The 26,485-nt window shown below is 42.8% G+C and overlaps 1 protein-coding gene and 1 long non-coding RNA gene across 2 annotated transcripts; both read left to right on the top strand.

The window, feature by feature from the left end:
* Window positions 1–788: 788 nt before the first annotated feature.
* On the top strand, window positions 789–4,551 carry LOC118559874. Its single transcript, XR_004928988.1, has 3 exons — window positions 789–860; window positions 940–1,065; window positions 4,311–4,551. It is a non-coding gene; the product is annotated as an uncharacterized LOC118559874 (long non-coding RNA).
* A 13,587-nt stretch (window positions 4,552–18,138) lies between these two features.
* Window positions 18,139–23,359, top strand: klhl38b (kelch-like family member 38b). The gene is made up of 4 exons (XM_036130355.1): window positions 18,139–19,378; window positions 19,473–19,614; window positions 19,726–19,831; window positions 21,555–23,359. The coding sequence occupies exons 1-4, from the start codon at window positions 18,159–18,161 to the stop codon at window positions 21,845–21,847; spliced, it is 1,761 nt and encodes a 586-aa protein (XP_035986248.1). The 5' UTR covers window positions 18,139–18,158; the 3' UTR covers window positions 21,848–23,359.
* Window positions 23,360–26,485: the final 3,126 nt, after the last annotated feature.

Genomic DNA, 26,485 nt, shown 5'->3' with positions numbered 1-26,485 from the left:
TTTTTTTAATCTGTTCTAGTTTTGAGCCTCAGCACTGATGTCTGGTCTAATTACTTATTCTGCACACCTGCCTAACTCCACCTCTGCTGCAATCACCTCTCACCGGCTTCACCTGATTCCACCTCCATATAAACTGCTGAGACCAGACATCAGTGCCAGGTTGTCTTGTTGAGTATAGGTGAGTCTCCACCTGCAAATTTCTGTATGTCTGTTTGCTTTTGGATTTTTGACCCCCTGTTTCTCCAGAAACCTGAGCCATTCAGTCCTGCCTTGTCTGCCCTGCTCGTCCGTCTATTTTTATACCGTCTTTTGATTCGACGGTCTCTTTTGGATTTTTCCCTGTTTGTTTTTGATTTTGTTATTAAAGAGCCTTTCCTTTGAACAAACCTCTGCTGGTCTGGCTGAATTCTGGGTCCGTTGCCTCTGTTCATAACAGAAAAAGACATTTTCAGCTCTCGACACTGGTTGATCCATACGTGCCGCTTCCCAAACCTCCTTAAAATCAACCTTATCCTCAGAGATTTTCAGAAAGTGACAAACTGAGTAAAGAAGAATTGCGATCAATCATTTTTATTCACAGTTTTGGCCAAGGGATTGTGACATTGCACAGGAGATGAAATGGAAACTGCACCCCTTAAAGCGCCGTGGCACCAATAGCCTCTTGGTTTGAAATGCAGTGGAGACATTTTTCTGAAGGCTGGGGGAAACGTCGCATCAATGCAAACAGGTTATATAAACGGTCGATTTGTCAGTAAAAAAGCTTTTTTTTTTCCTACTGCAGGGGGAGGTCAGGGTCAGTTTGACACGATGGAGAGAACAAATAACACATGGCTATAACCGTCATTCAGAACAGCACAAAAGTACCATGTTTTTTATTTTTTCTTTTCGTATATGTTTTTTTTTTGTGGTGTTTACAAAAAAAGTAACCTAGTTTCTCAGTCCTCAGCTACAATTGCAAAGATGGGGAGGAAACAGAGGAGTGATACCACACCTGGTCCCCCTCTGCTGCCTGCACCGAGGGAAACGAGCCCGAGGAGGGCTGCTGAGGCCGAGCCGGCACGCAAGGTAAGGTGAGGGCTGGGAAATTTAACAAATGGAAAGAAAAAAAATGCAATTAGCAAAATAACATTCATGATTCAGTTTAATTAAACCAACGTCTGCTTCCCTTACGAGATCCCGGATGCAGACACGCTGTATAAAACGCATGAGGATACACGCGGCCTTTCCCCGTAATGTCATCTATTTTGTGGAACCAATCTCTGCAGTTCCTCTATCTCCTATTTCCTTGTTGATATCCTAACAGAATGGACCAACGAAAGTCGAACAAATTCATTTGGGTTTCATCAGACAACGGGGCACGTCTCTGCAAAAGGAGGTCCATATTCCTGTGTGTATTTACCATCTGTAATCTGGCTTCTTCCTCTGAGTGGCTTTTCAGCCGTTGTGGGTATGGTAGCTATTTCACTGTGGACAACAAAAGTCTCTTACAAGCTTCAGCATCTTCACAAGGTCTTTTGCTTTTGTTCTGGGACTGACACTCGCATTTCCCACCATGCCAAGTTCATCTCATGCGGAGCTTTGAGATGGCTTTTAATTAGCAAACATATACCCACAGCATTTAAACCTGGCCTTCGAGCATCTTGAAATTGTATAAAAGGATAAAGCACGGTGCCTATGGGTCCACAACTCTCCTCCTTATCCTCGACGTCAGAAATTTAGAGAAAAAAGGAAACTTTTTCACACTGAACGTAAATATCTGGTGTCATCCATATATCGACCATTTAACTAGACCCCTTATAGGTGGTAAACATTGCTTCACTGTGAAAAAACAACAACTACGTTTCAGAAAAATATTAACAGAAGCAATTTAATTAGCAAAAAAAAAAGTCTCTCCTGTACTCATAATAATAATAATAATAATAATAGTAGAAAATTAGTTTTTTCCATAGCCAATAAGCCCCAGTAAGGGCTGTAGATTCTCATTTTTTCCACTTTGTGATTCTGGAAAGGACCGCTTATCTAAAAGTCCTGCGCGGACACTAATAGTCAAACTGCTCAAGCGATGGCTGTAACCATTTCAGAAGAGAGATACAGTAAAAACAGTTTGACGTTCAGTATCAGAAGGAGATAGGCCTGCTCCTTTTCCTGGAATATTTGTCCCAGAAAGTCTGACGTCGCTGTTTAGAAGATGAGCTTCTGATGTTCCCTGCGAGTGATAATCTCCACAGGCACCAAATGGGTCTGGTTTTACACAACGCCGCCAGCATTAGGCAAGGTCAGAACAGTCATCATGATCCCCACAAGCTGCATTTTCACAAAAGGACACTCCATTAATTTGGACGTTGTTTAGAAAAGCGAGGGAGGGCGCTGAGGGGGAGGACAGAGTGAGGAGCGCGAGAGGAATGAGGGAGGAGGAGAGGGTCGTAAGCAGGTTTCCAGGAAGCAACGAGGACGGCGGGAGAATGATAACATAATGAAGCCAAGAAGAAAAAAAAAAAAAGATGGATGACACAGGGCCGGGGGAACTCGCTAACATCCTACCTGAGCTAAAAGCTCGGCGATATGAAAGAAAGAAGAAATCACACAGCTTTCATGTACCACTCATTACCACTACTGATGTGCCTTTGAGCATGACCCTCTGAATTACGAGGCTGCAAACTTGTTGCTTTTGCAGCCTATGTTTTTAATGAGCAGCACCTTTATAGAAAAGAAAGGCCCGCGATAAACAAGGTCCAGCAGTCATTCATTGATGCATTTTGCTTCTGATACAGAGAAATGCATACGCCTCGACCTTTTTCACATTATATTGGGATTTGATCTGATGGACCAAAAGAATCTCTTTTGATCAGAAAGTAACTGGGCAAGACCCACAATACATAATTATAATCTGATCTGCATCGCTGACAAATGAATTATTGGCAGTTTGTGCCAGAGCAAGGCGCTGGGCTCAGACAGAAGATCTTCTTTAGAGGAGACTTTTCAAAACTTTAAAGCATTTTGGTCAAAACCATAAGATTTGCATCACTGAAGACTGGTTCACAGCTGTAGCAGCAACCGCGTCATCAAATAGGAGGAGCGTCTATCCGCTTGCTGGTTCCTCTCGTTTGTTCATCTCACCGTGATGGAGATGGTTTTTACCGAGCGAGTCACGGTGCTGAAAAAAACTGGATCCATCAGATCCTCCAGAGACGTACCCGGTTTGTGCCGTTAGTATCGCCCGAAGTGCGTCGTTCGCATCGCGGACCGTGACTCCTGAACGCGCCTTTACGTAGGGAGAACGTGTAAATCACTCGCTCCATTCGCCTTGTTCGCGTTTGGTGTGAACGTACCTTAAAAGTATGAAGTTTGCATTACAAGAAAAGAGAAGGTAAACTGAGACTGAACTGCTGCTTCTCCTTTCAGAAAGAAAATGTCATCCTAACCTGTACCAGTCTTTATTTAGAGGGGTTCTTCACTCTTTCACAGCCTTTATATGTAGTCTTGCCTGGGTCTTTTTTAACAAAGAATTGCCTGGAAGGGCAGCACAGGAGGTGGACAGGGGGTTAGGCTACGTTCACACTGCAGGTCTTAATGCTCAATTCCGATTTTTTTGTGAAATCAAATTTTTTTGCATGGTCGTTCACATTTCCAAATATATGCGACTTGTATGTTATCTCCTGTGTGAACTGAACGCGTTCAACCTAAGTGTCCCGCACGCGCACTCGAGGACGCGATGACGTCACACCTAGCAAGCGTCCTCAGTGTTTGCGGACGTAAACATGGATTATAATGCTGGCGCGCATTTTGTGGTCCTTAATTTATTTTCTAACCGGAGCTTTCCCTCCATTGACTGCTCTTCTCATTGTAGTCCGCTTTGGGTGTCGTCTTTCTTTCTGCTTCTGCATAGCAGGACGCAGAATAGTGACGTTTGTCGACTATCCGTGACGTACAGGTCGGATAAATGCGACCCGGCCGTACAGACACAGGTCACATTTGAAAAGATCAGATACGTATTGGATTCAGGACCACATATCCAAGCGGCCTGGGTCGCATTTGAAAAAATCCGATCTGTGTTGTTCAGACTGTCATAAAAAGATCAGATCCAGGTCACATATGGGCAAAAAAAATCGGAATTGGGTCACTTCAGGCTGCAGTGTGAACATAGCCTTAGATTGGTCTGGTGGTGGAACCGAGCAAAACTGCTACTTCATTTGACAACTCTGCCAGAGAATGGACTCACACAAAAGATTTGGAGGCAAGGTTGAAGACTTTAGAGAAAGTTGTTCTTCTTTATTCTGCCACTAACTCTTTGCCATGCACGTCTACCACAGGCAGTGAAACTGGCCCTCGGGGCGATGCTGCCACCGCCATGCTTGAGAGCTCATACACTGAGGATGGAAAGTGTCACCTTGAACCCTCCAACCCCACTTCTCATCGTTGGGGGCAAAACAACTCAAAGCATTCTTTATGAAGAATTTCTCCAGAAAGCATCGTGCTTGTCCATGTGGGCAGTTGCAAATTGTCATCAAGGATGAACGCGTGGATTTGTGATGCAGGGGCTTCATTCCTGGTTGGCACGGCGACGTCAAACAAGCTCCCCTCTGAACGGGGATGCTGGTGTTCCAGCATCTCCCTGGTTGTAATGGGCTTCCCCCTCGGATGTTCCTCTGCTGCTCTTGTCTTTCATCTGAGCCTGACAGCTTGGATTGGCTTGAGATCTGGCGTTCTATCAGAGCAGTGATCCCTGAGCACACATCCGAACTGATTGTGGACCAGATAAAGCAAACCAGCAATGAATTCCTGAAATGGCACCAAGCTGAACACCACGGGACAAATGGGAGAAATGCTTAAAACTCTGTTCTGTTCTTGGATATTTGTCAAAATAAATGAGCTTTAAGAAGAGGGACCAAATATCCATATATAATTATGCCAGAAGTTGTTTAAATGGCTGCAAAGAGCGTGTGGTCGAGGTTTAACTCGCAAAGGGACATTTCTCCAAATGTTAGTGGGCTGTAGGCGTATATTTAATGCTATGCATAATTCTGACCCTGTGTGGAGGAGACGCGAGCCACCATAAATTCAAACTTGTGCCCACAATTCATGGCTTTTTACAAAATCGTTGAAGCTGCACGTTGTGCATCGTTAAAAGTTAAAATGAGATCCACGCCCATGGTGAGAGCAATGTCCGCTTCTCACCAGAACCTCGTGCGCTTTAACCACCTCTTCATGTGGTCAGTGGGACACAACTTCTCTCTCACATGTGGAAGTGTAACACAAGAAACCCTCAGTGTTACTAGAGTTTTTTTTTTTTCCCCTCTGCTGGCGCTGCTATTTAAATATTTCCACGCTGAACTAGTGAGCAGTTCCTGTACGACGTATCTAATTTTTCACATGAGCGAATGCCCACGAGGTAGTTTCAACACTTGTCCTCTGATTATGCCAATGTCTTACAAGGAGATTTTAGGATCACTTCATCTACAATGTGTCAGCCTGGCAGGCCCTGGAAGGTGAGGGGTGGGGGACCCACACAGTAAAACTGGGGGTTTTAAATGAGCTGGACATGTTATTCTTTATGGGGCTGTCAAAATGAAGCATAAAACTACTAACGTTCATTTATCACACGCTTATTTTTGTAATTGCGAAGCCACAATGCACTGGAGACCAGCTTCACTGTTTTAACAATCAGCCCACACCGAGAAAAGGAGTAAAGGAATCTGAGATGTACAAAATCAGGCTAATTTAAGTCTACTGTGGTTAATGTGGGCTCCTCACACAGGAGAAGGAAGTCCTCTCTCTGTTATTCTCGCGTGGATTTGCCCGGACCTCCCTGCACCTCATAAGCAGCGCTTTGCTCTGTTTTGCAGCCTGACATTTTCGCTGTCTGTCAGTCCATCCCCGGAGCCGCCGCTCCCCCGGCGTCCATCTGTTTTTCCTGCGTGTGTCTGCATGTGGCCCAGAATACAGAGGGAGAAGACTGTCAGGGGCCTTCAAAGCCGTCGCAGTAATTTCACCTCAAGAAATCCCACCAAAGTCCTCCTTCCCTCCCCCCCCCCCCTCCCCTCTCAATGTTTTTCTCCCCTCCCCGTGATGCTCTCCCCCTCTTCTGTCTCTTCATCTTTTTTCTGCCTTTGTGTTCCTGCTCGCTTTTATGCCCCCCCTACCTCCTCTTATGCTGTCTCACTCCCCACACCAACCCACCCCTATCCCCTCGTCTCGCTCCCACTCTCGCCCATTCCTCAGGCACACCTGGCTGGCTGGCTGGCTGCTGAGGGCTGACACTTTAAAGACACTGGCTTCAGCTCCGGCTGCAAGTGGAATATCAATATGGGCCGTACGGGCGCTCCCAATCGCGGCCCTCCCTATCTCTCTCTCTCCACGCTGCACACATGAAGGCGCACAGATACCCACAAACATCCCGCTGTCCTCCGTGCAGCCTCCGCTAACCCACACGGCGCTGCCGGCTCTATCTGAGAGGACATAAAGCGAGGCTGTGTTTGCCGTGCTGCACGGCCGGCGCCGGCTCAGTGACCGAGGAACCTTCTGGGAGCCCGCAGCAAAGGGCACGCCGAGTAAACACGCAGCATCTGCCCTTCCACCTCGCTGTGTAGTTGTTACAATGCTCCCCCCCCCCCCACAACTCTTTTTAAGTAACATGTGTTGGTTACATCAGAGGAATTTTAAGCAGCTAACTGTAAGGCCCCCTAAGACCTTAGCCGTGCACAAAAACGTGGATGTGTGCACCCCTGCTAAAGCCTCCATCTCCTCCCTTTCAGTCCTTGTTGATTTCTGTTATTTCTTCAAAGCTGAGTGGATTTTTCTGCACCTGGGAGCGATCCTTCTCAGTAGACTGACTTAAAAAAACATATTTTTAAATTTTTAATTTTAGAAACTTTGTTTGGGTAAGATTTTGAGCTACGAGTGCATCTTTGAAACCTGAAAAGCGTGCCAGGGTCTCCCAAAAGTCTCTTTTGTGTGCATGTAAAACGTGTCAGTGTTTGTTGGCTTCAAAACAGCAGCTCGTTTATTCATGAGGCGTTTTATAGACCAAGTTAGACTGACCTGTTGCCTTCTTTGAGCCTCATGGAACTAAGTCGGGGCTTTCTCACTCTGAGATTTCCACAACGTTGGCCTGACACCTAGTGGAAACAGAAACTGAAGGATCTGAGGCAGTTCTTAGCAAAGCAGTTTTCATGAATACCATTGATCTGGTCTTTAAAAAAATCCCAGCAAAACAATAAATAAAAGAAAACTTCTGATAAACTTTGCAGTGCGTCTGTATTAATTCCTCTTAAATTTGACACCAGTGATAAAAAAAACAAACATTGCAACCAAAGTCCTGCAGAAGCCCATAGAGTCCGCCGGTGTATAATTCAGTCTTAGTGTGGATCCAGTTTACCTCAGACCTTTGTTAGAGAACACGAGGGAAAATAACAAATTATGAAGAATTATGAAGATGAGCACAGCAGACAGATCAGAGATAAACTCAGAGCTCTCAAACAGAGAGCTTCAAAGTAGAGTTAAATATATTTTTTTAAATCAGCTGGGCCTCATATTTTTGCTGATTTTTTTTTTTTCTCTTTAGCTGGCTACTGATTTAATTGCTGTGTTTAACTTGCATTTTTTTTATCCAAGCCTCAGCACAAACAAACTTCCTAAAGTTGTGAAATTGTCCTTCCACTGCTAAAAGGAAGAAAAATAATGCCCTCAATTGTGAATGATTAAAGGCATATCTTAAGATTATGCATTTTGCTGAAAGTATATGGAAAAAAAGGGTTTGTGAACAACTTTTCACAATCCAACAACTTTCTAAACGTTCTAAATGATTCAGGTTTTGAGGAAGCAGAGGAGCACTGCCTCTGATCTCCTTAAAGCTTTAAATGGCGTGTTTGAGGCACTGGTTTCAAAAGGTTTTGTGTTGCTCTGTTTATTGACCCATCCTAGACGTTTGACACAGCGTATCGCGGTCTCTTGTTAGAACTTCTTTGAAAAAATTGCATCTCCAAACAAGCTGTCTCTTGGCAAGTAGGACGCAGTGTGTTAAGAAGGCCTGAGTTAGGTGAGTGTGGTCAGTGACGTGCAGGTGAGGCGGTCCCGCACCCGTCATCACGACAAGTGCAATGCCAACACTGATATTAAAAGGTAATATTTAATGGTTTAATGATATTAAGTGAGACACTTGTGGCACTGGAACTGCAAGTTTCAGACCTCCGACCTAGCAGATGGAAACTGTGATCCCAGCTCAATACGGCCGAAGGCAGCTACACGTGAAACACCTTGTTAGAGTAAAACTGTAAAGGTAAAAAATAAAAATTGGTCAAAGTGACCAATCCGTTATGGTTTCTTTGCCAGAGCATATCATTGTAAGAAGTGTATTTAATGTTATCTCTTTAATACAGGGCCCAAGGCCATTTCTACAGGGGCCCTGGCCCATATCTAGATCATCAGATATTTCATTCTATTAAAAGCCAAATTAGTTACACACTGTCCCTTTAAGGTAAACAAAGACACATTTTTACAGCATTGCTTCAGAGATATTCATGGAGAAGGATAGGATTTATAAAAAAATAAATAAAGGTAAGATCTTTAATTTTAGTTAAAAAGAATTTTAATTAAAAAGAGAGAGATTAGTTAGTAAATATTCTTTTCTTCTTCCACGTTACAGTATAGAATTTGATAAAGGATAATTAAAAGCTTTTATAACAACAAATGTTTAAAATAAACAAACCTGAAATTTAAGTGTCTATTTTCTGTTCATATATTTGCACATTCGACTCCAGAGGCGTTGGTGCCTCACCACTCATGAATCTCACTACATTTCACCGCTTAAGGTTTACCTTAAGGTTCAATCTGAGGACCAATCCTGGTAACAATCTACATAATTATTTTACACGCAAACTCATCAAATGCCTCCTACCATCTCTGCAGATGAGTCTGTTTAAATTAAACTCCACGGTCACTTAAATATCCGCAGTCTGCAATTGATGCAGTGCAGGGCAGTCTGGAGTGAATAAAACTGGTTCTAAATGCTGAAAAATCCCAAATAATGCTTTATTTTCGAATTCATCTTTTTCTTTGGAGAACATACCCTTAATTAAAACTGCCTGAGGTAAAACTCTCAATCTTGTCTTCAGTTACATATACCTGGGATTAATTATTGATGCAGAAGCTTCTTTCAAATTTCATCTTAAACATTTGATCTCCAAATTAAGGGCGAAGCTCGATTTCTATTACAGAAACAAGTCATGTTTCTGCCTCAGAGCTCAAAGGCTTCTGACAACAGCCACCTCTCTGCCTGTGCTTGATTATGGGGATGTTGTGTATACGTGCGCTTGAACCAGTTGCCTACAGTCCTTGACTCTGGTGAAGCACTGCACTCTGAGATTTATCATTGGTTGGTTGAGACCTGGGGGGAGGTTCACTTTCTAGCAGGAAATTGGCACTAAGCATGCAGCCAGAGCTCTAGCGCAATGGTGTAGACCAAAACATAATTGTAACTCCAAATTGACAACACTGGCACGACTTCCTTTAGACGGGCTCTTTATTAAAAGTAGTGTTGCGCCGATACCATTTTTTGGCCCTGATACCGATACCCGATACCTGGCTGTGCAGTATTGGCCGATACCGATACCACCATACCGATACCATCTGTTTGATATTTATGTGTGTGTGTGTATATATGAAGAACTGCATACTACTTAGGGTAGTAAAACTTTTTATTGCCTAGAATGCCTGGAATGGGTGACAATAGTTGAATAAACTTTTGGCTCTCAAAGGCCAAAATAGTGCAACATTTGTGAAATTATAACATGTATAATAGTAGTGCAACAGTAAGACAGTAAAATTACATTAATAATTGAATAATCTGTTTCAAACCCTGAGTTTTGGCTCTCAAATGCCAAAATAGTGAAACATTCATGAACTTATATAACATGTATAATACTAGTCAGGACAGAGAAGGCTGCGTTCAAGTGACACACAAACATCAAAATGGTATCAGTGCCCTATTTGTTGGTACTCGCCTATACCACCATTTTATTGCTGGATCGGGGACACGTCCGATACTGGTATCGGTATCGGCGCAACACTAATTAAAAGCTGTGAAAACTATAGAAATAGACAAAGCTATAGATATAGATGCATTCACAGACAGTCATGTGACACGTGCTTCAACAAAAATTACCTCGTGACCGCCTGCCACTTCGGAGGTCTTTAACAGATTAATTCTTCATCGTCCACTCTAAATTAAAATATTAAGTAATTAAAACACCATAACCGATAAATTTATAAAATATTACAAACATCACTACTAATACCTTGACAGCTGCAGTAAATAGGAGGCTGCTACACGTAGCTCTGTTCCAGGCTTCTGCTCCTTCTCTGTTTATTCAAGTCACGCAGCCTTTCGCATATACGCAAATCTCGCGATAACTTTCAACAAAAAAATAGTTTGACACGAAATAAAACACGATCATTTTACACAAATCTCAAAACGTGAACCAAACAGCTTAAAATACATTATCTCAACTGTTAGAAATAAACATAAATTTTTTCCAAGAAATGAATGATTTCACTGACAGTTACAATAACAATGTGTTTGAATGTCTCAGTTAAAGTCCAGACCAAAATATAATTCAGAAAATGCATCAGAAAAAGAAAAGTGATCTTCAAAGATGCTCTCTTTGAAGATCACTTCAAGAAAAAAAAATAACAGAGCGCAAACTTTTCAGCAGTTATGAAGTAGTTTGTGTTGGTCTTTCTCATAAAATCCAGGTAAAGGGCATCAAAGTTTGTGTTAGAGAGAAAATCTACTAACTCAGATTTGAGTTAGTAGAACTCATAAAAGGGTGCCTCACTTATTAGTTCAACAGCAGCAAAAAGGATTGTCAGCATTTACTGTTTATGGTGCTGTGGACAAATTTATGACAACAAACACATAGAAACGCTATACTCTTTCAGCCAAGGGAGCATTTTGTTGGTTGCATAGTTAATCAGCAAATTGGATATCTGGACACTTGTGTAGACAATAACTGATCCTCTCAGTCCCCGCGAACGTCTGTGAAAATGTTGCCAAGACAGGACTGTAATATTAGTTAGAACTCCTCTGGATTTTAATCACCTTGGTGCTGATTTTTTTAAATGCAGATCACAGCTTGCAACACCAAATAGGAGCGTCATCTAGAGTTCACTGCAAAGAGCTTGCAAATGTTGAGAAAATCCATAGACAATTATGCACAAACTGAATATGATTTATAAAGCATGGGGACAGACTGCATGATTTTTTTGGCCCGATTTTACCTCTGATTCCCAGTCGGGGACAGTCAGAGTTGGCAGAAGAATCTATTAGTGTGAAAACCTGGTGGTTTGATAAGGTGTAGTGTAAACTCTAGCTCGCGAATGCACCCTGCAAATTTATGACCCAGCTACATCCTTGATAGAGTGGCTTTTTAAAGTCTGTTTCATGACGAAAGTGATCAATAAAGTAATCGTTTTGTACTAAACGCTCAGATTTCTGAAGCTCGGAGTGTGACCACATGGTAGCAATTGGCGTCCTCAAAGAATAAACTGACCTGAAACGGCAAGGAATACAGAAGTCTGGGCTTCATAAATCCAAATCGGCTTGGCTTTAAGGGTTTGTAGAGCTTTTGACATAGTGTAGCTCCAATCATAGCCTATCTCTCTGGGCAATGACTCATCCCATGAAGAAGATAAAGTCAGTGGCGAAAATCAGAGAAATTTAGCCAGCTTTGTCTGACTCCGCTCTGGAAGGGGAGCTTGTTTGGACTGTAAGTCACAGCGAGCTTAGTCAAGCGCAGAATCGGTGCCCCGGCACCAGTGCGAGGCTATCTAAACAGAAATGACACAGTGACAGGCCAGTACACAGCCTGAACTTCACAAGTGGACGAAAAGGGGGAGGTTTGGCGAGGAAACGTAGAAGTGAAGCGATGGCTAGTGCTGCGAGGCGTGAGGAGGTGCCAGTGGCCATTATCATTTCGACAAAAGGGGATTTTAATACCTTACTTTTTTATTTTTACTCCTCTGCAGAGCTGGAGAGACTGATGGAAATGTTCTTCACCACTTTCCTATTGATTTAATAAAAAGGGCCTTAACTGAGCAAACACTGATGAAAGGGAATCATTATCTGGGCTTGTAAGAGCTCCAGCGCTTCCCTTCCTCCATATTTATGGCCAATGGTTTGTCTTGTCTGCAGCCCTGAGTCTTCTTTATAAAGCGCCCCACACATTTTTCAGGGACAGAAATGATATGATATAAATTAAGTATGGACTTTTTACGGTGACTTGCAAAAGTTTCCACACCCCTTGAGCTTTTCTCCCCCCATTTACTCATAATACAACCGCATACTTGCCAGTGTTATGTTCAGATTTTATGTGACTGGCCAACAAATAGTAGTGCACAATTGTTAATCGGAATCAAAAAAAGAAAAATGCTTTTCAACTTCTTCAATAAGTCTGAAAAGTCAGTTGTCTAGTTGTCCTCTGCCCCCTTTACTCTGACACCTTTAAATAACTTCCAGTGTAGAGAAGCAGCGGGAGCAAGAGAGGGCCACGGTTACACTGGAGGAGCTGCAGAGATCAAAAGCTCAGATGGATGAAAAGTGATAGGAAAGGTATATTAGTCATGCATCCTGCAGATCTGGCTTTTAGCAAGAAGAATTATTAGTAAAAACCTTAGCCCCAATTAGGGATGGGTACCGAATTTGGTACTTTTATAGGTACTGACAGAATTACGTCAGTACTACCGAATATCGCTTCACATAAAATCAAATGGTTTCAGGTTTTGATACCTAAACACATCAGTGTGACACTAAGAGAATGAAAGAACGGGTGATTTTCCATGCTGGACATGAACACAGCATTGCACACACAAGAGCATAATGACGTCAGCAGCCGCTGGTCCAGTCAACGAAGCAAACGTGGCTGATAGGGCTCAAAAGTAGGGTATGTTCGTGGCAGTATTTGTGATGTGCAGTGCAAGGCCAGCAGCAGGAATACTTCTAATCTGAGGAAACACCTGGTCACCTTTTCAGTCCTATCCAGCGACCTTTTTTCAAAAAAGCGACTACCGAAAAATCTAGCGACTTTCCTCTGTGATTTTGTAATGAATTTGCTAATGTTGAACCCAAAGGTGAGCCAGACACGGAGCTGTATTTTAAAAGGGGTTTATTAACAAAATCCAGGTGGCAAAAAGGCAGACTCAAAAAACTGGAAGGCAAAGAACAGAACAGGCACGGACTGGCAGACGGGCAGGTAATTCACAAAAATAATCAAGGGCTGGAAAGAGCTTACCGCAGGCTGACGAGAGGGATAAACACAAGACGTTCCGGCAAAACACAAACAACTAAGACAGGCTTAAATAGGAGGACGGAACAGGTGAGCAGGGCGGGACCAATTAACCAAAACAGGTGAAAGCAATAGAAGGAACATACAGACTAATAAAGAAAAACCCTAAGCAAGTAAAACCAAGACTAATTGACACGAGCTGACATAAATAACCAAGACCAGATGACTACAAACAGACTAAGCACAAATCAAAAACAACACAACACAGAAATAAATCCTAAAACAGAAAAGTTGACTAACTGAAAATAACCTAAACCACAACAGAACGTTACAGATTTCCTGTCAAAGCAGCCACTCGTTCTACAGTCCCAGTCTTGAGGCAGCGGCGAGTGCTGCTGTGAGCCTCTTCCCACTTCTCCAAGCTCTGTCTCACAGATGACTACAGCTTCCTCGTCCTGAAGCCCGCCTGCAGTCAGAGCAAAGAGAGCAGAGAGGAAAGCCACACTTTCCAAATGCATCCCGCCCTGGATCACAAAGCAGGATAAAATATATTTTTACTACAGTCTTTCTTTCTCTGTGTGTGAATCAAATTCAGGGAATTATTTCAGTGCAAGTTTACCTCTGGTAACTCCATCCATCCATCCATCCATCCATCCATCCATTTTCTGACCCGCTTAATCCCTCATGGGGTCGTGGTGGTTGCTGGTTTAGGTAAAAAAAAAAATGGTTATGGTTTGGATTCAAGAAATGTATTAGAATTCCTAAACTATTTTATAAGGTTTATTTGTAGAACCAAACAACTTCATATATTAAGAAATAAATATGTAAAATAAAAAATAAAAAATATTGAGATTTTCTTATTAAACTATCATTTCTGACCAAATAAACGCACAAAAGTACCAAAAATAGGTAGCGTTGAGTATCGGTACTGATTCCCAGATACAGGGTATTGGTACCTTATTGGTCCAAATGTGAAAGGTCCCCATCCCTAACCTCTACATGAGCAAAGCTGGTAGAGACATACCCCCAAAATACCTGCAGCAGTTCTTTCAGCGATACGCGGTTCTACTGACTCAGGTGGACTGAATAGAGTTGCAGACCACACTTTTTAAATATTCATTACTGAAAATACTTAATAAACCATTTCACTTCAGAATTATGCACAGTACAAGGGGTACACCTGTATAAAGCACCGAAAGAAGAGCAGTAACATAAATTAAAGCACAAACTGAACTATGTTACCTTCAAAAAGACATTTCACTTTACTAAGGTGAGCCCCCCCCCCCCCCCCCCCACACACACACACACACACACACACACACACACACAAATCAGCGGGATCTAAATCCCCAGTGTATTGTTTCTATTAAACCAAGCTCACAGGAGAAGATATAAGGATGTAACAATGGTGGTGGGCGGCAGCAGCATCCTTTTTTAATCTTTTTTTTTTCCCTCCTGTGTGGAAAAAAAAATGCTTTGCTGCAGCCTAAACTTTTAATATGCCTTGTTGCCTGCAGGCAGATGTTAATGAGTCCTTTTTGTCAAGGTTAAGGAACAGAGATAGCAGACAAAGTGCCCAAGTTTAATAGCATGCGATCACAGAACTGAACGGGTGTAATGTGTGGGTGACGGGTTGAGACCACTTTGTGTTCAAAGCAAAGACATTAAGCTCTTATATTTGACAAAGCAGAGTCATTAGACAGCTGAAATATATTCATTTGTTGACGTTTTAATATAAAAGATAACCAGCACAACAGCTCTATTGTTTTACCACTGAGCAAAAGAAGCAAGTCAAACCTTCGCTGCAGTTGATTCCAGTTTGTTCTTGACATTAATTTTGAGAAAGGAGCCACTAGATGATGCTGTTTAGTTGTTCCTTTATTTGTGAAAGCATGTCCCTGGCTCTAATGCCAAGATTACCATGACCCAAGTGCGTATTACCACGCTGACAGTAGTCTGAACTTTCAGGCTCTTGTTTTGTGTTGGATGAGGCACACAAACTGTACAGTTTTGAGTCTAAACCATGGATTCATACCCACTTAATGTAATTCTGTGCCCACATGGAGCTCAGGCAGCTTTGGTGTGTCTGATTTGCTGTGACTCTGTATAAAAGCCAGAGCACAAAGAAAACATGGTTCATCGGTAAATGCAATGACTAAACACGCTTTCTTGTTTTTTTTTTGTTGTTGCTTTTTTTTGTTGCTTTTCAGTGGCCACGTTTCAAAATCATGCTTTGATTCTTCTCCAGATGCACAGGGAACGAAAAAAAAAGGCAATCCCATTTTCACTTTGGATGCCCTCAACAAAGGCTTGCGCTGAACGAGCCTTTTCTATCTCAGGGAGCACAAAACAAATAAGATGGAAATTAGCTCGGAAAAAACATGACCGCGGGAAACGCGAGCATCCTTTTGTGGGTGTGCAATTACATAAGAGTCCTTATGAGCACCGTGTGTTAAAGCGAAGCCCGGCTGTCATTTTTCTCAGCTTAACCGTCGGACACCTTACTGCCGGTGTGATGTAACATCCCAGCAAACTTGTTGCGACTTGTTTGTGACACCAGTAGCCGCAGCCAGAATCTTCTACGTCTGCTTGTCCCACTTTTCTTGAGTGCCAGAGTCCTCGTTTCTCTGTTCATGTTGTCTCAACAGTAAGATAATCCTGTTTTTGTAGCCCTGTGAGCTCCAGCAGCCAGCCTGGCGGAGAGAGCAAACAGCAAAATGAGTGTTCAAGTATCGGTGCTGGTTTCGCTGCTACTATCATGTGCCAGACAGAGAGTCAGATGATGGGGTGAACAGCAATGCAAACTATATAGGTGAAAGGGGAGGTCTTAAATTAAACGTGCGTGTGCGTTAGAAACAGAAACGGAGGCGGGAGTTTGGGGAAAATAACTTCCAGGACAAGGAAACATGTTCAGGTGATGGAGTGGGTCAGATTCTCAGAAAGTTCTCCTCTATGTCACGTGGGAGTCTGCAGCGGCGTTGCCAAAGAGGGGGTGAGGGGGGGGGGGGGGCTCTATTTTTAGGGGAAGGAATGCACACGGGCCTCGTGGAAAGAGACCATAACAACAAACAGTGCGTAGCTCTCTGCCTGCAAAGGGAGAAGTACACGCAGTCGCACAGCATCACCACAAGAACGAGGAAGAGGAGTACAGCAGAACGTCGAGATGTCGTTTTTTTTCTGACCTCCTTTTAATGAAGGCACTCTCAGCAGAAAACACATCTGAGAAAGAAAAAAAAAAAAGGAAAACAGGTAAGAAATGTTTGGGAGGGCTGCTTTGTGATCTGCAATGTGGCATTTCATGCATTGGTCTTGTGTTTCCAAGACACAGTGTAGTACTGATGAATTGACTGCCCCTTTATACGGCGTGAAATAAGAAAGGCAAATTTAAAGCTGCACAGTCAGACAACAAGAAAAATACCAACGACAGTGTTTAAACCAGATATCCTGTCAAGTAACCCAGACCGATCATATACACAGCCACTTATTATAAATATCTGGGAGCAGAAGTGCTGAAACGGCATGCAATAACAAACTACGGCCTTCAGCTAAACAACTGCAAGTGTTTAGACAATCTCCGTGGTGTTCAGACCATCGCACACGTACCACAGGTGGAATTTGGGGGTTGCTTTGAAGTTGGCTTGCAACTTAAATGCTACATTAACCATAGTTGTGATTTGGAGCTAATAAGCACCGACAGGTCAAAGATAATGAGACGTGGAAGCAGCACGATGATGTTTCCCTGATCAGATACTACTCAACAGAGAAGTGCATTGGAGAACAACTCAGGAGTTTCCAGTATAAACTGAAGCAGACGACAGAGAACCAGTAACAAGCGCTGGTTTATGCCGTTCTGTGTCTTTACTAAGGATGAAATGCTGGATGTGAGAATTAACATCCATGTTCCAATTCAACGTCGTAAAACAATAGGATTTGCTGATTGAATGACCAGTGACCATGCGTGCTCCTATTAGCAATACAAGCTAACTACAAAGTGTTTTTCCGCATTTTGTACTTTTTAAAATCACTCGTGCAACATGTTCATTGAAGGCAGTTGTGAGAATGAAAATCTTCTAAGGACAAAATAACCTGCTTGAGTGTTATTTGCAAAGCAGCCATCTTGGATTTTGAGGATGATAAACATCCGACCTGATCTTGATATTTTGTTGATCATTTCGATGGAAAATGGATTGCGTAATTAAATTTAATCCTTCAAACAGGAACATTTTGTTCTCTTTGGTTTGTTGTTATGACTTAATGTGACAAAAGCCTAAGTCCTGCTGTATACAGCTGTGTTTAAAATGTCAGTCAGCATGGGAGTAAGCGGACAATTTAGTATTTTCTGCAGTGAAACTTGCTATAAAAAGTTTGAGAACCACTGTACACAAGACATTCATGGAGCTACCGAAGATGTTTGACACGGGGATCCAACCAGTCCAAGTTGTTTGTGAAGCTGGTTAGGTTAGAATCAGAATTAAAATCTTCTTTATTCGACCATGATTGTCCACCATCAAGTAATTTAACCTTGGTTACTGCACTCACAGCATGGACAAATTGTATATATTTCATAAATAGGCTGTGGAAAATAAAGGAAAATAAAGTTTTTGAGAACGAAAGGCTTAGCATTTCATTGAATTCATCGTCCTTTTTCTTAAAACCCAATTACATTCTTACAATTTTATTAAGAAAACAAATCCTTACCATAAACTTTTATCTTTTTTTTAAAACTATAAATTGTTTCCGGAAGAATTTTGTATGATAGATATTTTAAGCTCTGACACCGTGGTTATTATTCACACCTCAAAACAAGGCGTGTGAAATTTTGAGGATGTAGCAAGACAGAGAAACATGACATTAAATGGGCTGAAATGGTCTCTTCTCAGCATGGATCCACCAGCAGTCGAGGTCCTTCACTACAAAGATGGTGAGCAGTCCTCCAGCCTGCTTCAGCAGCTGAACAAACTGAGGGAGCAGAACATCCTGACAGACGTCATCCTGCGTGCTGGAAACAAGGAAATCCCCTGCCACCGTAACGTGCTGGTCTCCAGCAGCCCCTACTTCAGGGCCATGTTCTGCAACAACTTCCTGGAGACCCAGCAGACCAGGGTTGATATGAAAGGCGTTGGACCTGTCATTCTGACCAGTATTGTTGACTATGTTTACACTGGACTCGTTAGCATCAACCTGGATAATGTGCTCCGTCTGATGCAGGCGGCATCCATGTTGCAATATGGCCGCCTTTTCGAGGCCTGCTCGTATTTCCTGCAGGCACAGCTGAGACCGGACAACTGCCTGAGCATGATCCGGCTCTCGGATATGATGAACTGTGACAGTTTAAGAGAAAAAGCAAAAGAGATGGCCATGAAGAGCTTCACTGACGTGTCCTCCTCTGAGGATCTGTGTGAGCTGTCCCTGCAGGAACTGATGGGGTACCTGGACGACGACAGCCTTTGTGCTGAGGAGGAGCAGGTTTTTGAGACACTTGTTGCTTGGATCCATCATGATCCTGTCTCCAGGAAGGGGACCATCAGTAACCTTTTCAAAAAGGTCCGACTTCGGCATTTGCATCCCACTTACCTCTTCCAGTTCATCGCAAACGACCCTCTGATCCAGTCTTCTACCCTCTGCACAGAGATCATCGAATCCGTTAGGCGCCTCATGTTTTCCATTGAAGCAAGAAGCTTCAGAGACTTAGTGGTTGACTTCAAGCCTCTCTGGGCGGCACCACGGCGCCGCAGCTACAACGACGCGCTGGTGGTGGTGGGAGGAAGGAGGAACAGCGAGCAGACTTCAAGGGAGGCGTTGGTCTTCGACGAGAAGACCCAGAAGTGGCAGCGGCTGGCCAAGCTACCTGTTCGTCTTTACAAAGCCTCCTATGTAGCCCTTCACAGCGTACTGTACGTTCTTGGAGGCTTGACAACAAACACACGCCGCAGCCAAGTCAGCCGGACCGTCTACACCCTCTCCCTCAAGACCAACCAGTGGAGGACAGCAGAGCCCATGCTGGAGCCTCGCTTTGCCCACCAGAGCGTCTCCTACCTGCACTTCCTCTTCGTCCTGGGGGGCCTTGGGTCTGATAGACAGCTGACGCCCAGCGTGGAAAGGTGAGACCTCATTCACAGCTTTCTGGTGGTGATAAAAGTGAGGTGGTGAGATAAAAAAAAAAGGGAACAAACAATCTGTCCACCATATTTTAAGGTACAACAGTATGTTCAACCAGTGGGAATCCGTGTCACCGATCCCAGAAGCTGTGCTGCACCCTGCAGTTGCTGCGACCAACCAGAGAATCTACATGTTTGGAGGGCAGGACGCCACACAAAACCCAGCCAGACTCATCCAGGTGAACTCCAGAGACAAATGCCTCCCTGTTCCTTTGTTTACCCCTTCATCCCCCCCAATGATCCACTCATCTCATGTCTCTTCCCCTGCGTTTCCTGCTCCCCGACCACAGGTATATCACATTGGCCGGAACATGTGGTCCAAGATGGAAAACAGAACGGTGAAGAATGTCTCTGCTCCGGCTGTGGTCCTGGATGAAAAAATCTACATCGTTGGAGGTGGATAGACCGAACAAACACCATTCAGACGGCATTTAAAAAACATGATTCAGAGATAGGAGAACGCCAGTCTACTCGGATGGCTTATCAATATGACAAATGGATGAAAAATATCAAACATTTCCAAAGGCTTTGGGTTTAACAAAGGCAGGCGAGTTCAGTCAGCACATGGACCCTACGAGCTATGACCTGGGAGCAGTTATCAGTGAGCTGTCAGTGGATCACAGCGGTCAGCAGGGTGCACAACGGGTCAATACGCCTGTGATTTATTCAGAGACCAGGCCATTTAAAGCTTTGAAGGTGAGAGGCAAGATTTAAAAATCAATTCAGAATCTATCAAGCAGCCAGCGAAGGGAGGAGATCAAGTGAAGCTTTCATGTCGTTTAGGCCTGCTGATAAGTTTAGCTGCAGCTTGTTTAGCCAGCTGGAGAGAGGGGAAGGAGCTCCGGCTAATACCCGAGAAAGCTGCATTTCACACAGTAAGGTGAGGGTAGACACAGTTGTAAAGCTCCAAGAAATGACTTGATATAACAAAACATTACTTTTAGATTTGAAGCAGCATGAGTAACTATAATTAACTGACTACTAATGTAGTAAATCAAGAGCTGAGTCCTCAGTACCAAGTCATGGCTGTCGACAATGCAAGAGCTGTAATCAGAAGAGTCAAAAGCGATGGTTTGCAGTATTTCAAGAACCAGCACACAGTTGTAGGCATTATACTTCAGAAAGCTCAACATTTCAGAAAACACAATAAAGAGGAGAATGCACAGTTAAACCCAAACTTATTCCGACCCCAGACAGAATTAGGTTTGTAATCTTTTAATTTTACCTCCATGTTCTTTCGGACTATAAGTGACATTAACCAAATACAACTTTTTCACCTCCGATACGATACCGATATTGCAGCTTTGAGTGTTGGCCGATACCGATATTGACCCGATACGATATCAGAAGGTATTATACATACTTTTATTACTTATTTTGTACCGTTGACTGTTAGAAAAGGTCTTGATCGAGTGAACTTACTCAAACAGAAAACAACCTCAGTGGTCTTGCGAAAATCCTCGTGCTGTTTTATTTAATCTTTTGTGATGCTGCTACAAAATACGCAATAAGGTTGTTGTCTATAACTTCCTCGGTTACGTTCCACCACAGGAAACTAGTGCATAACAAGTTTTGCGCTCAGCTGTAACATCTTTTTCGGATTTGCAGCCACACTGCCGGCATCGCTCCTACTACAGTACTATAGTGTCCGCTAGTTAGCTGAGTTACAGCTAGCTGTTAATGTGATCGCAGGGGGTCGCCATGTGGGATACAACCACTGCTAGATGTAAATCCTGGAGGGAATTCAACGACGGAGCGAAATGATGGAGCGGATCGCTTCTGTAAACGCGTTTATATCAGAGATTTTAGATGCAGGCCGACATAATAGGATACTCATTTTTTTGGTGGATATCAGATTTATTTCCGATATTAATATCGGATCGGAACATCCCTAATATTAACTTTTGGAGTGGCGCAGCTTAAGTGGATGGAGAGATGGCCTTCCAGCCTCAAAGACTTTGTAAAAATTCCAGAAACATGCAAAAAGCTGATCAAGAGTTTGCTTGCTTTAATGCTACTGATTATTGAAAAGAGAATAAACTGTTTTTGACAGGCCATTCCATTCAACGTTGACATATGGATTGTGCTGTCTCTCATGTTAATGTCTGTGTCTGCACAGGCTACACCAGGAGGGTGATCGCCTACGACGTGGAAGCCAACAAGTTCGTTATATGTGCCAACCTGAAGGAGCGGAGGATGCACCACGCCGCCTCCAGCCTCAACGGCAAGCTCTACGTCTCAGGTGGACGTCACATCAACGGCCACGACGTCATAGAGGACACGGACACTTTAGAGTGCTTTGACCCCAAGACAGACACTTGGACGTGCAAAGGAAGCCTGCCGTACAAACTGTACGACCACGGCTCCCTGACTCTAACATGCGTCGGCAACAATTGGAAGAAATCTCCATGATAGTGAAAAGAGCGTTTTTTTTAATGTTTACACTTTTTAATACTGTTTTTATATTAAAAGTCTATACTGAGATTTTAATCACGGTTATTTAAAACCTGTTCGCAAAATGCGATTGTGCAATCAACCCTCCTCTTTTCAAGGAGAAAGTCTGATATCTCAAAAAGTATTTCCTTTTTTTTTTTTTTTTTGCAAGATGTTTCTTTTCAACACCTACACCTTTAAAAGAAAGCTGCTCCGCTGCACAGCCTGTTCTTAACCTGTCTAACTTCACAAAGGGTGAAAGCACTATTTTCAGCTTGCTCTGAATCATGAGATTGTACTTGTCATGTTTGAATCCCAGAGGCTCTTTGCTTTCAGCTCTCAGGTCTCAGACTGCACATCTGTCTGGCAAACATTATCCAAGGTTTAACGGAAGCAGAAAAAAAAAAATCAAACGGTGGGGATGATGTTTTTAGCATCTCTTTTATAAAATGGCCCCAATCAAAACAGGAATAACTACATTTATAATCAGCCTTTAGTCAACAGGGGCTTTCATTCTAGAACTTTTGGTTTAGTTTCATTTTTTAGCTTATGAAAGAGTCGTTTGTTACTGTTTTTATCGGCAAATTTATGTTTTTCTAACTTTGAATAAAAATAAAATTTGATTCCAGACGTGTAACTTCTTTTTATGTCTCTTGTCTGCAGCTTCTCACAGAGGTGTTTGGTGACTTCACAGTCTAGCTCAGCTGCACACTTCTACCACATCCATTAGTCCACACTCGAGGCCTACATGTCCTCACACATTCGTCTCCACACACATAAAGGAGAAGCTGAAAAGCCTCACAAAATGACTCTGTGCTCACTGAACACATTCTGCAGTAAATAACTGGATCATTACCAGTGGCATCTAGGAAAACAATATTAGCTTCTCGTGCAGTGCCTTGCAAAAGTATTAATCACCATATTTAACATTTTGTGACATGCCAATAGTGATAGACCAACACAAACTGTGACATAACTGTGAGGGACACACAGATTTAACAAATAAAGAATATTTATGCCTACTTCAGTCAATACTTTGAACGGCCACCTTTCGCTGCACTTATACTTGCTGGTCTTTTGGGGGATGTCCCCGAAGGTTTTGCACTGGTAGAAGCTGAAATTGCTAAAAGCTAAACCCCAGTCAGCTCGATTTATTCTGGAAACCTTAACATGGATTCTCCATTTTTGAGTTTGAGCCATGCTAAAGCAAGAACACGATCCATTTAGGATAATTGTTCCTGTTAAAAGTGGAGCTTTTGCCCTTTTAGTTCGCTCAGCCCAACTCCCCATGAACTATGACCAACTTTCTTGTTGCTGCTCAAGAAAAGTTTCCTCCCAGCAGTAGGGATGTTTTTTTTTTTCAGGCTGGATGTGCAGTAAAAACCTTGGATTTTGTTCTGATCCGACTAGCAAACCTTCCTGCACTCATTCTTATTAATCCAAATGTACTCTTCCTAATGATCCGTTTAAACATTTTTCTATTTGTTTTAATTATGCAATTTAATTTTTGTCGCCTCTCTCTAATCATTTTAATTCAATATCATTTTAATTTCCATATTCTGTCTTTGCAAACCTCTTTGTGATTTTTATCTGGCGCTATAAATTGGTAATATTTACTTTCTTACTCACACGTTTCCATAAAGGCCAGAAATGTGGAGTGTGCAACTAGCAGCTCCTGCGTAGACAGGTTCTGCCACCTGAGCTGTGGATCTCTGCAGCTCCTCCATGGTTACCACGGGCCTCTCGGCTGCTTTTTCGGATTAATCCTCTCTTGCCTGCCACTTGTGGACAGCCATGTCTCTTTGTCACTTTTCCATGCCATGTCACTCTTTCCATTGTTTGGATGTCGGGTTGAACCATGTACTATGAGATGTCCAAAGCTGACACGTTGGTACCACTTTCTCCCTGACCTGTCAGATGTGCTCCTTGGTCGTCATGATCTTTGTTCACCGATGTTCTCCAACAAAACTCAGAGGCCTTCACAAGGAAGCTGGATTTGTACTCAGATTAATTTCAACTCAGGTTGAACTCATTAGTAGACCTATGGAGGCAGTTTATTAGACTGGTTTTATTTGAAAGGTCCATCAGTCAGAGAGCCGAATGCAAATGCACACAGACTGCAGATCTTTCTAAAGAAACTATTACAGATTATGCATCCATTTGTGTCCCCTTTCACTTTTATGCACTATTTTGAGTTGGTAAATTGCACTCAATTCCCATAGAACAATTGACTTTTGTGGCTCCAATGTGACGAATGTGAGAAAGTTTAGGCTGCATGACCACTAACACAACCGAATGAAATAAATGTCATTACATTAAAATGGAGTTTCTGTAAAACCTGGAACTTTCTGTAACCTGTTTTCAATTAGTAAAGCCCAGGCAACAGTCTGTGGAAGGGCGAGAAAGGGGGGGGGGGGGTAGGAGAGAGGAAGGCTGGAAAAACTACAGGTGATCTGGCCTTATTTTTAGTAACAAACAAAACGGCAAACGTTACACCGCGCGAAGCATGTGGCCCCGATCGGGGAGCTGGCAGATGTGAGCGAGAGCAGAGACAGAGAGAAACCCACGAACCGCGTTTCACAACAGAGAATCTGAGCGAGTGATGAAACTCGTCCACGAGGAGCAGCAACAGGTGTATACTTGTGCAACCGCGCGTGTGTTTGTTCCTGTGATTAAGGTTCTTGGCGGGTCAAGAAGGACTGACCGGCTGTTGTGTCTTATCACAGCATCACAACAAAAACAGAGCTAGTGGAAATAAGAGAGTGTGATATAGTGATATAACCTTTCCAAAATAAATGTAGTAAACATACACAGGCAAGCTTTAAATGATTTGCTCTATTACCCTACACTCATATTTTAAGAGTCTGCAGAAAGATTTCCACTTGGGTGTTCCAATCATCAAGAACAAGAAGAAGAAGAAGCAGCTTTTTATCATGCTGAAAACGTCCCGTTCTTAGCTTGAGTCAAGGCTGCCACCGTGCTGCAGCAGTAAACACAGCCTGGTCCACAGATTTTCACACACAACCTTTTTTTTTAAAGTCTAAACAAAACATCAGAATATTCAAAACTGGAGAAATGTGTTCACATTATGTCACGGCAACAAACGTCCATGCGTTTTATTTATATGTGACGGACAGACTTGAAGGAAGAAGATTTCATAACTGTGAAGTGGAGGACCAGGATACATAGTTGTCAAGATTCTCCACCAATAAAGACCTAAAAAAGTGTAGCATTAATTTGTATTAATCCCCCTTTACTCTGATGCCGCTAAATAAAATCCAGTACAATCAGGAAACACATCATCCTGAACGGACCGTCCCCACCGTGAAACATGGTCCTGGCAGCATTGTGCTGGGGGATACTTTTCACTAGGAAGAGCGGTCAGAATGCATGGGACGAAAACAGACAGAAGTCTCTGCAAGAAAACCTGTCAGGGACTGTTAGAAAAAAACTCGGGACTGGGGAAGAAGCTGACCTTCCAGCAGGGCAATGAACACGCACAGCTGGAAGGGTTTAAGTTCAAAAACTGAATGTGTTAGAGTGACCCCGTCAAAGCCCAAACCAGAATAGAGTTTGATGTCCCTAGATGCCCTCCACCCAATCCCAGCTGGAGCTATTATGCAAAGACAAATGGGGCAAATATGGCAATGTGTAGGCATGTGAAGCTTTGTCTTGGCTGCTCGGTTTGGAGGCAACTGATCAACAATTATTTTGATTGTAAATCCTACTGTGGCCTTTCAAGTTGTGATTAGATGTTGTTTTTACGCAGTTTGAAATCAAATCGCACTCTTCTCTTTATTTCGTCCGGAACCAGAAGATCATTTATCTGACGGATAAACTAAACCAGAGCCACACAGGATCTGAGTTTGTTGCTTAGTCACCCACTGACCAGACACTTGCTGGGACTTTCCGTATCATCCTTCGGTTGAGCCGGCTCTATAAATAGAATAAAATAAAACCTCAGGGACTGACCGCGGCATATTAATTACTGAAGGTTCTTCGAGTTCTCACAGCCATGCGTTGTCAGCCATAAAGTTCCACTTTTTTTTTTTTTTTTTTTTTTTTTTCAAATATTACACTTATGTAGCCAACCACACAGGGATCTATTTCTGCTCAAGCCTTGTCAAGTGTGAGTGCAGTCACAGCTAATGATCACCTAACCTAGCCAGTGGACTGTTTGGCCAGAGTGTGCAGAGATGTTTGTTGTTTTGTTCTGTCCTTATGAGCATTACAAACAGGTCATTTTTAATAACTGAGCAGGATTTAATGTGCTTTGCAAACATATGCATATTATGTTTTTTTTATTATTATTCGTTAATGTTGCAAGCACAAATGTCAACATTTTTTATTGGGTTTTCATGCGACAGAACAACAAAAAAAGCATGCATTTGTATTCAGCCGCTCAGGGTCAACTCTTCGTAGAACCGCCTTTATCAGCAATTACCATCATCGTACATCAACGGACTCAGTTGTTTACTCATTGTTCCCTGAGAAATAGCTCAAGCTCAGTCGGGGAGGTGCTGGAGCATCTGATGACACCATTTTTCCGGACATGCCATGAATAGCCCTGTATTTAGCTCCATCCGTCTTCTATCAACTCTGACCAGCTTCCCTGTT

This window comes from Fundulus heteroclitus, chromosome 3, assembly GCF_011125445.2.
Source record: "Fundulus heteroclitus isolate FHET01 chromosome 3, MU-UCD_Fhet_4.1, whole genome shotgun sequence".
NCBI classification, from domain to species: domain Eukaryota; kingdom Metazoa; phylum Chordata; class Actinopteri; order Cyprinodontiformes; family Fundulidae; genus Fundulus; species Fundulus heteroclitus.
This window is presented reverse-complemented; position numbering and strand designations above follow the sequence as displayed.

Excerpts from the sequence above, each read along its gene's own strand:
- klhl38b (XM_036130355.1), top strand. The coding sequence starts at position 18,159 with ATGGATCCACCAGCAGTCGAGGTCCTTCACTACAAAGATGGTGAGCAG. Across the intron at positions 19,379-19,472 it reads CTGACGCCCAGCGTGGAAAG|GTACAACAGTATGTTCAACC; the intron begins GTGAGACCTCAT and ends CCATATTTTAAG. Across the intron at positions 19,615-19,725 it reads ACCCAGCCAGACTCATCCAG|GTATATCACATTGGCCGGAA; the intron begins GTGAACTCCAGA and ends CCCCGACCACAG.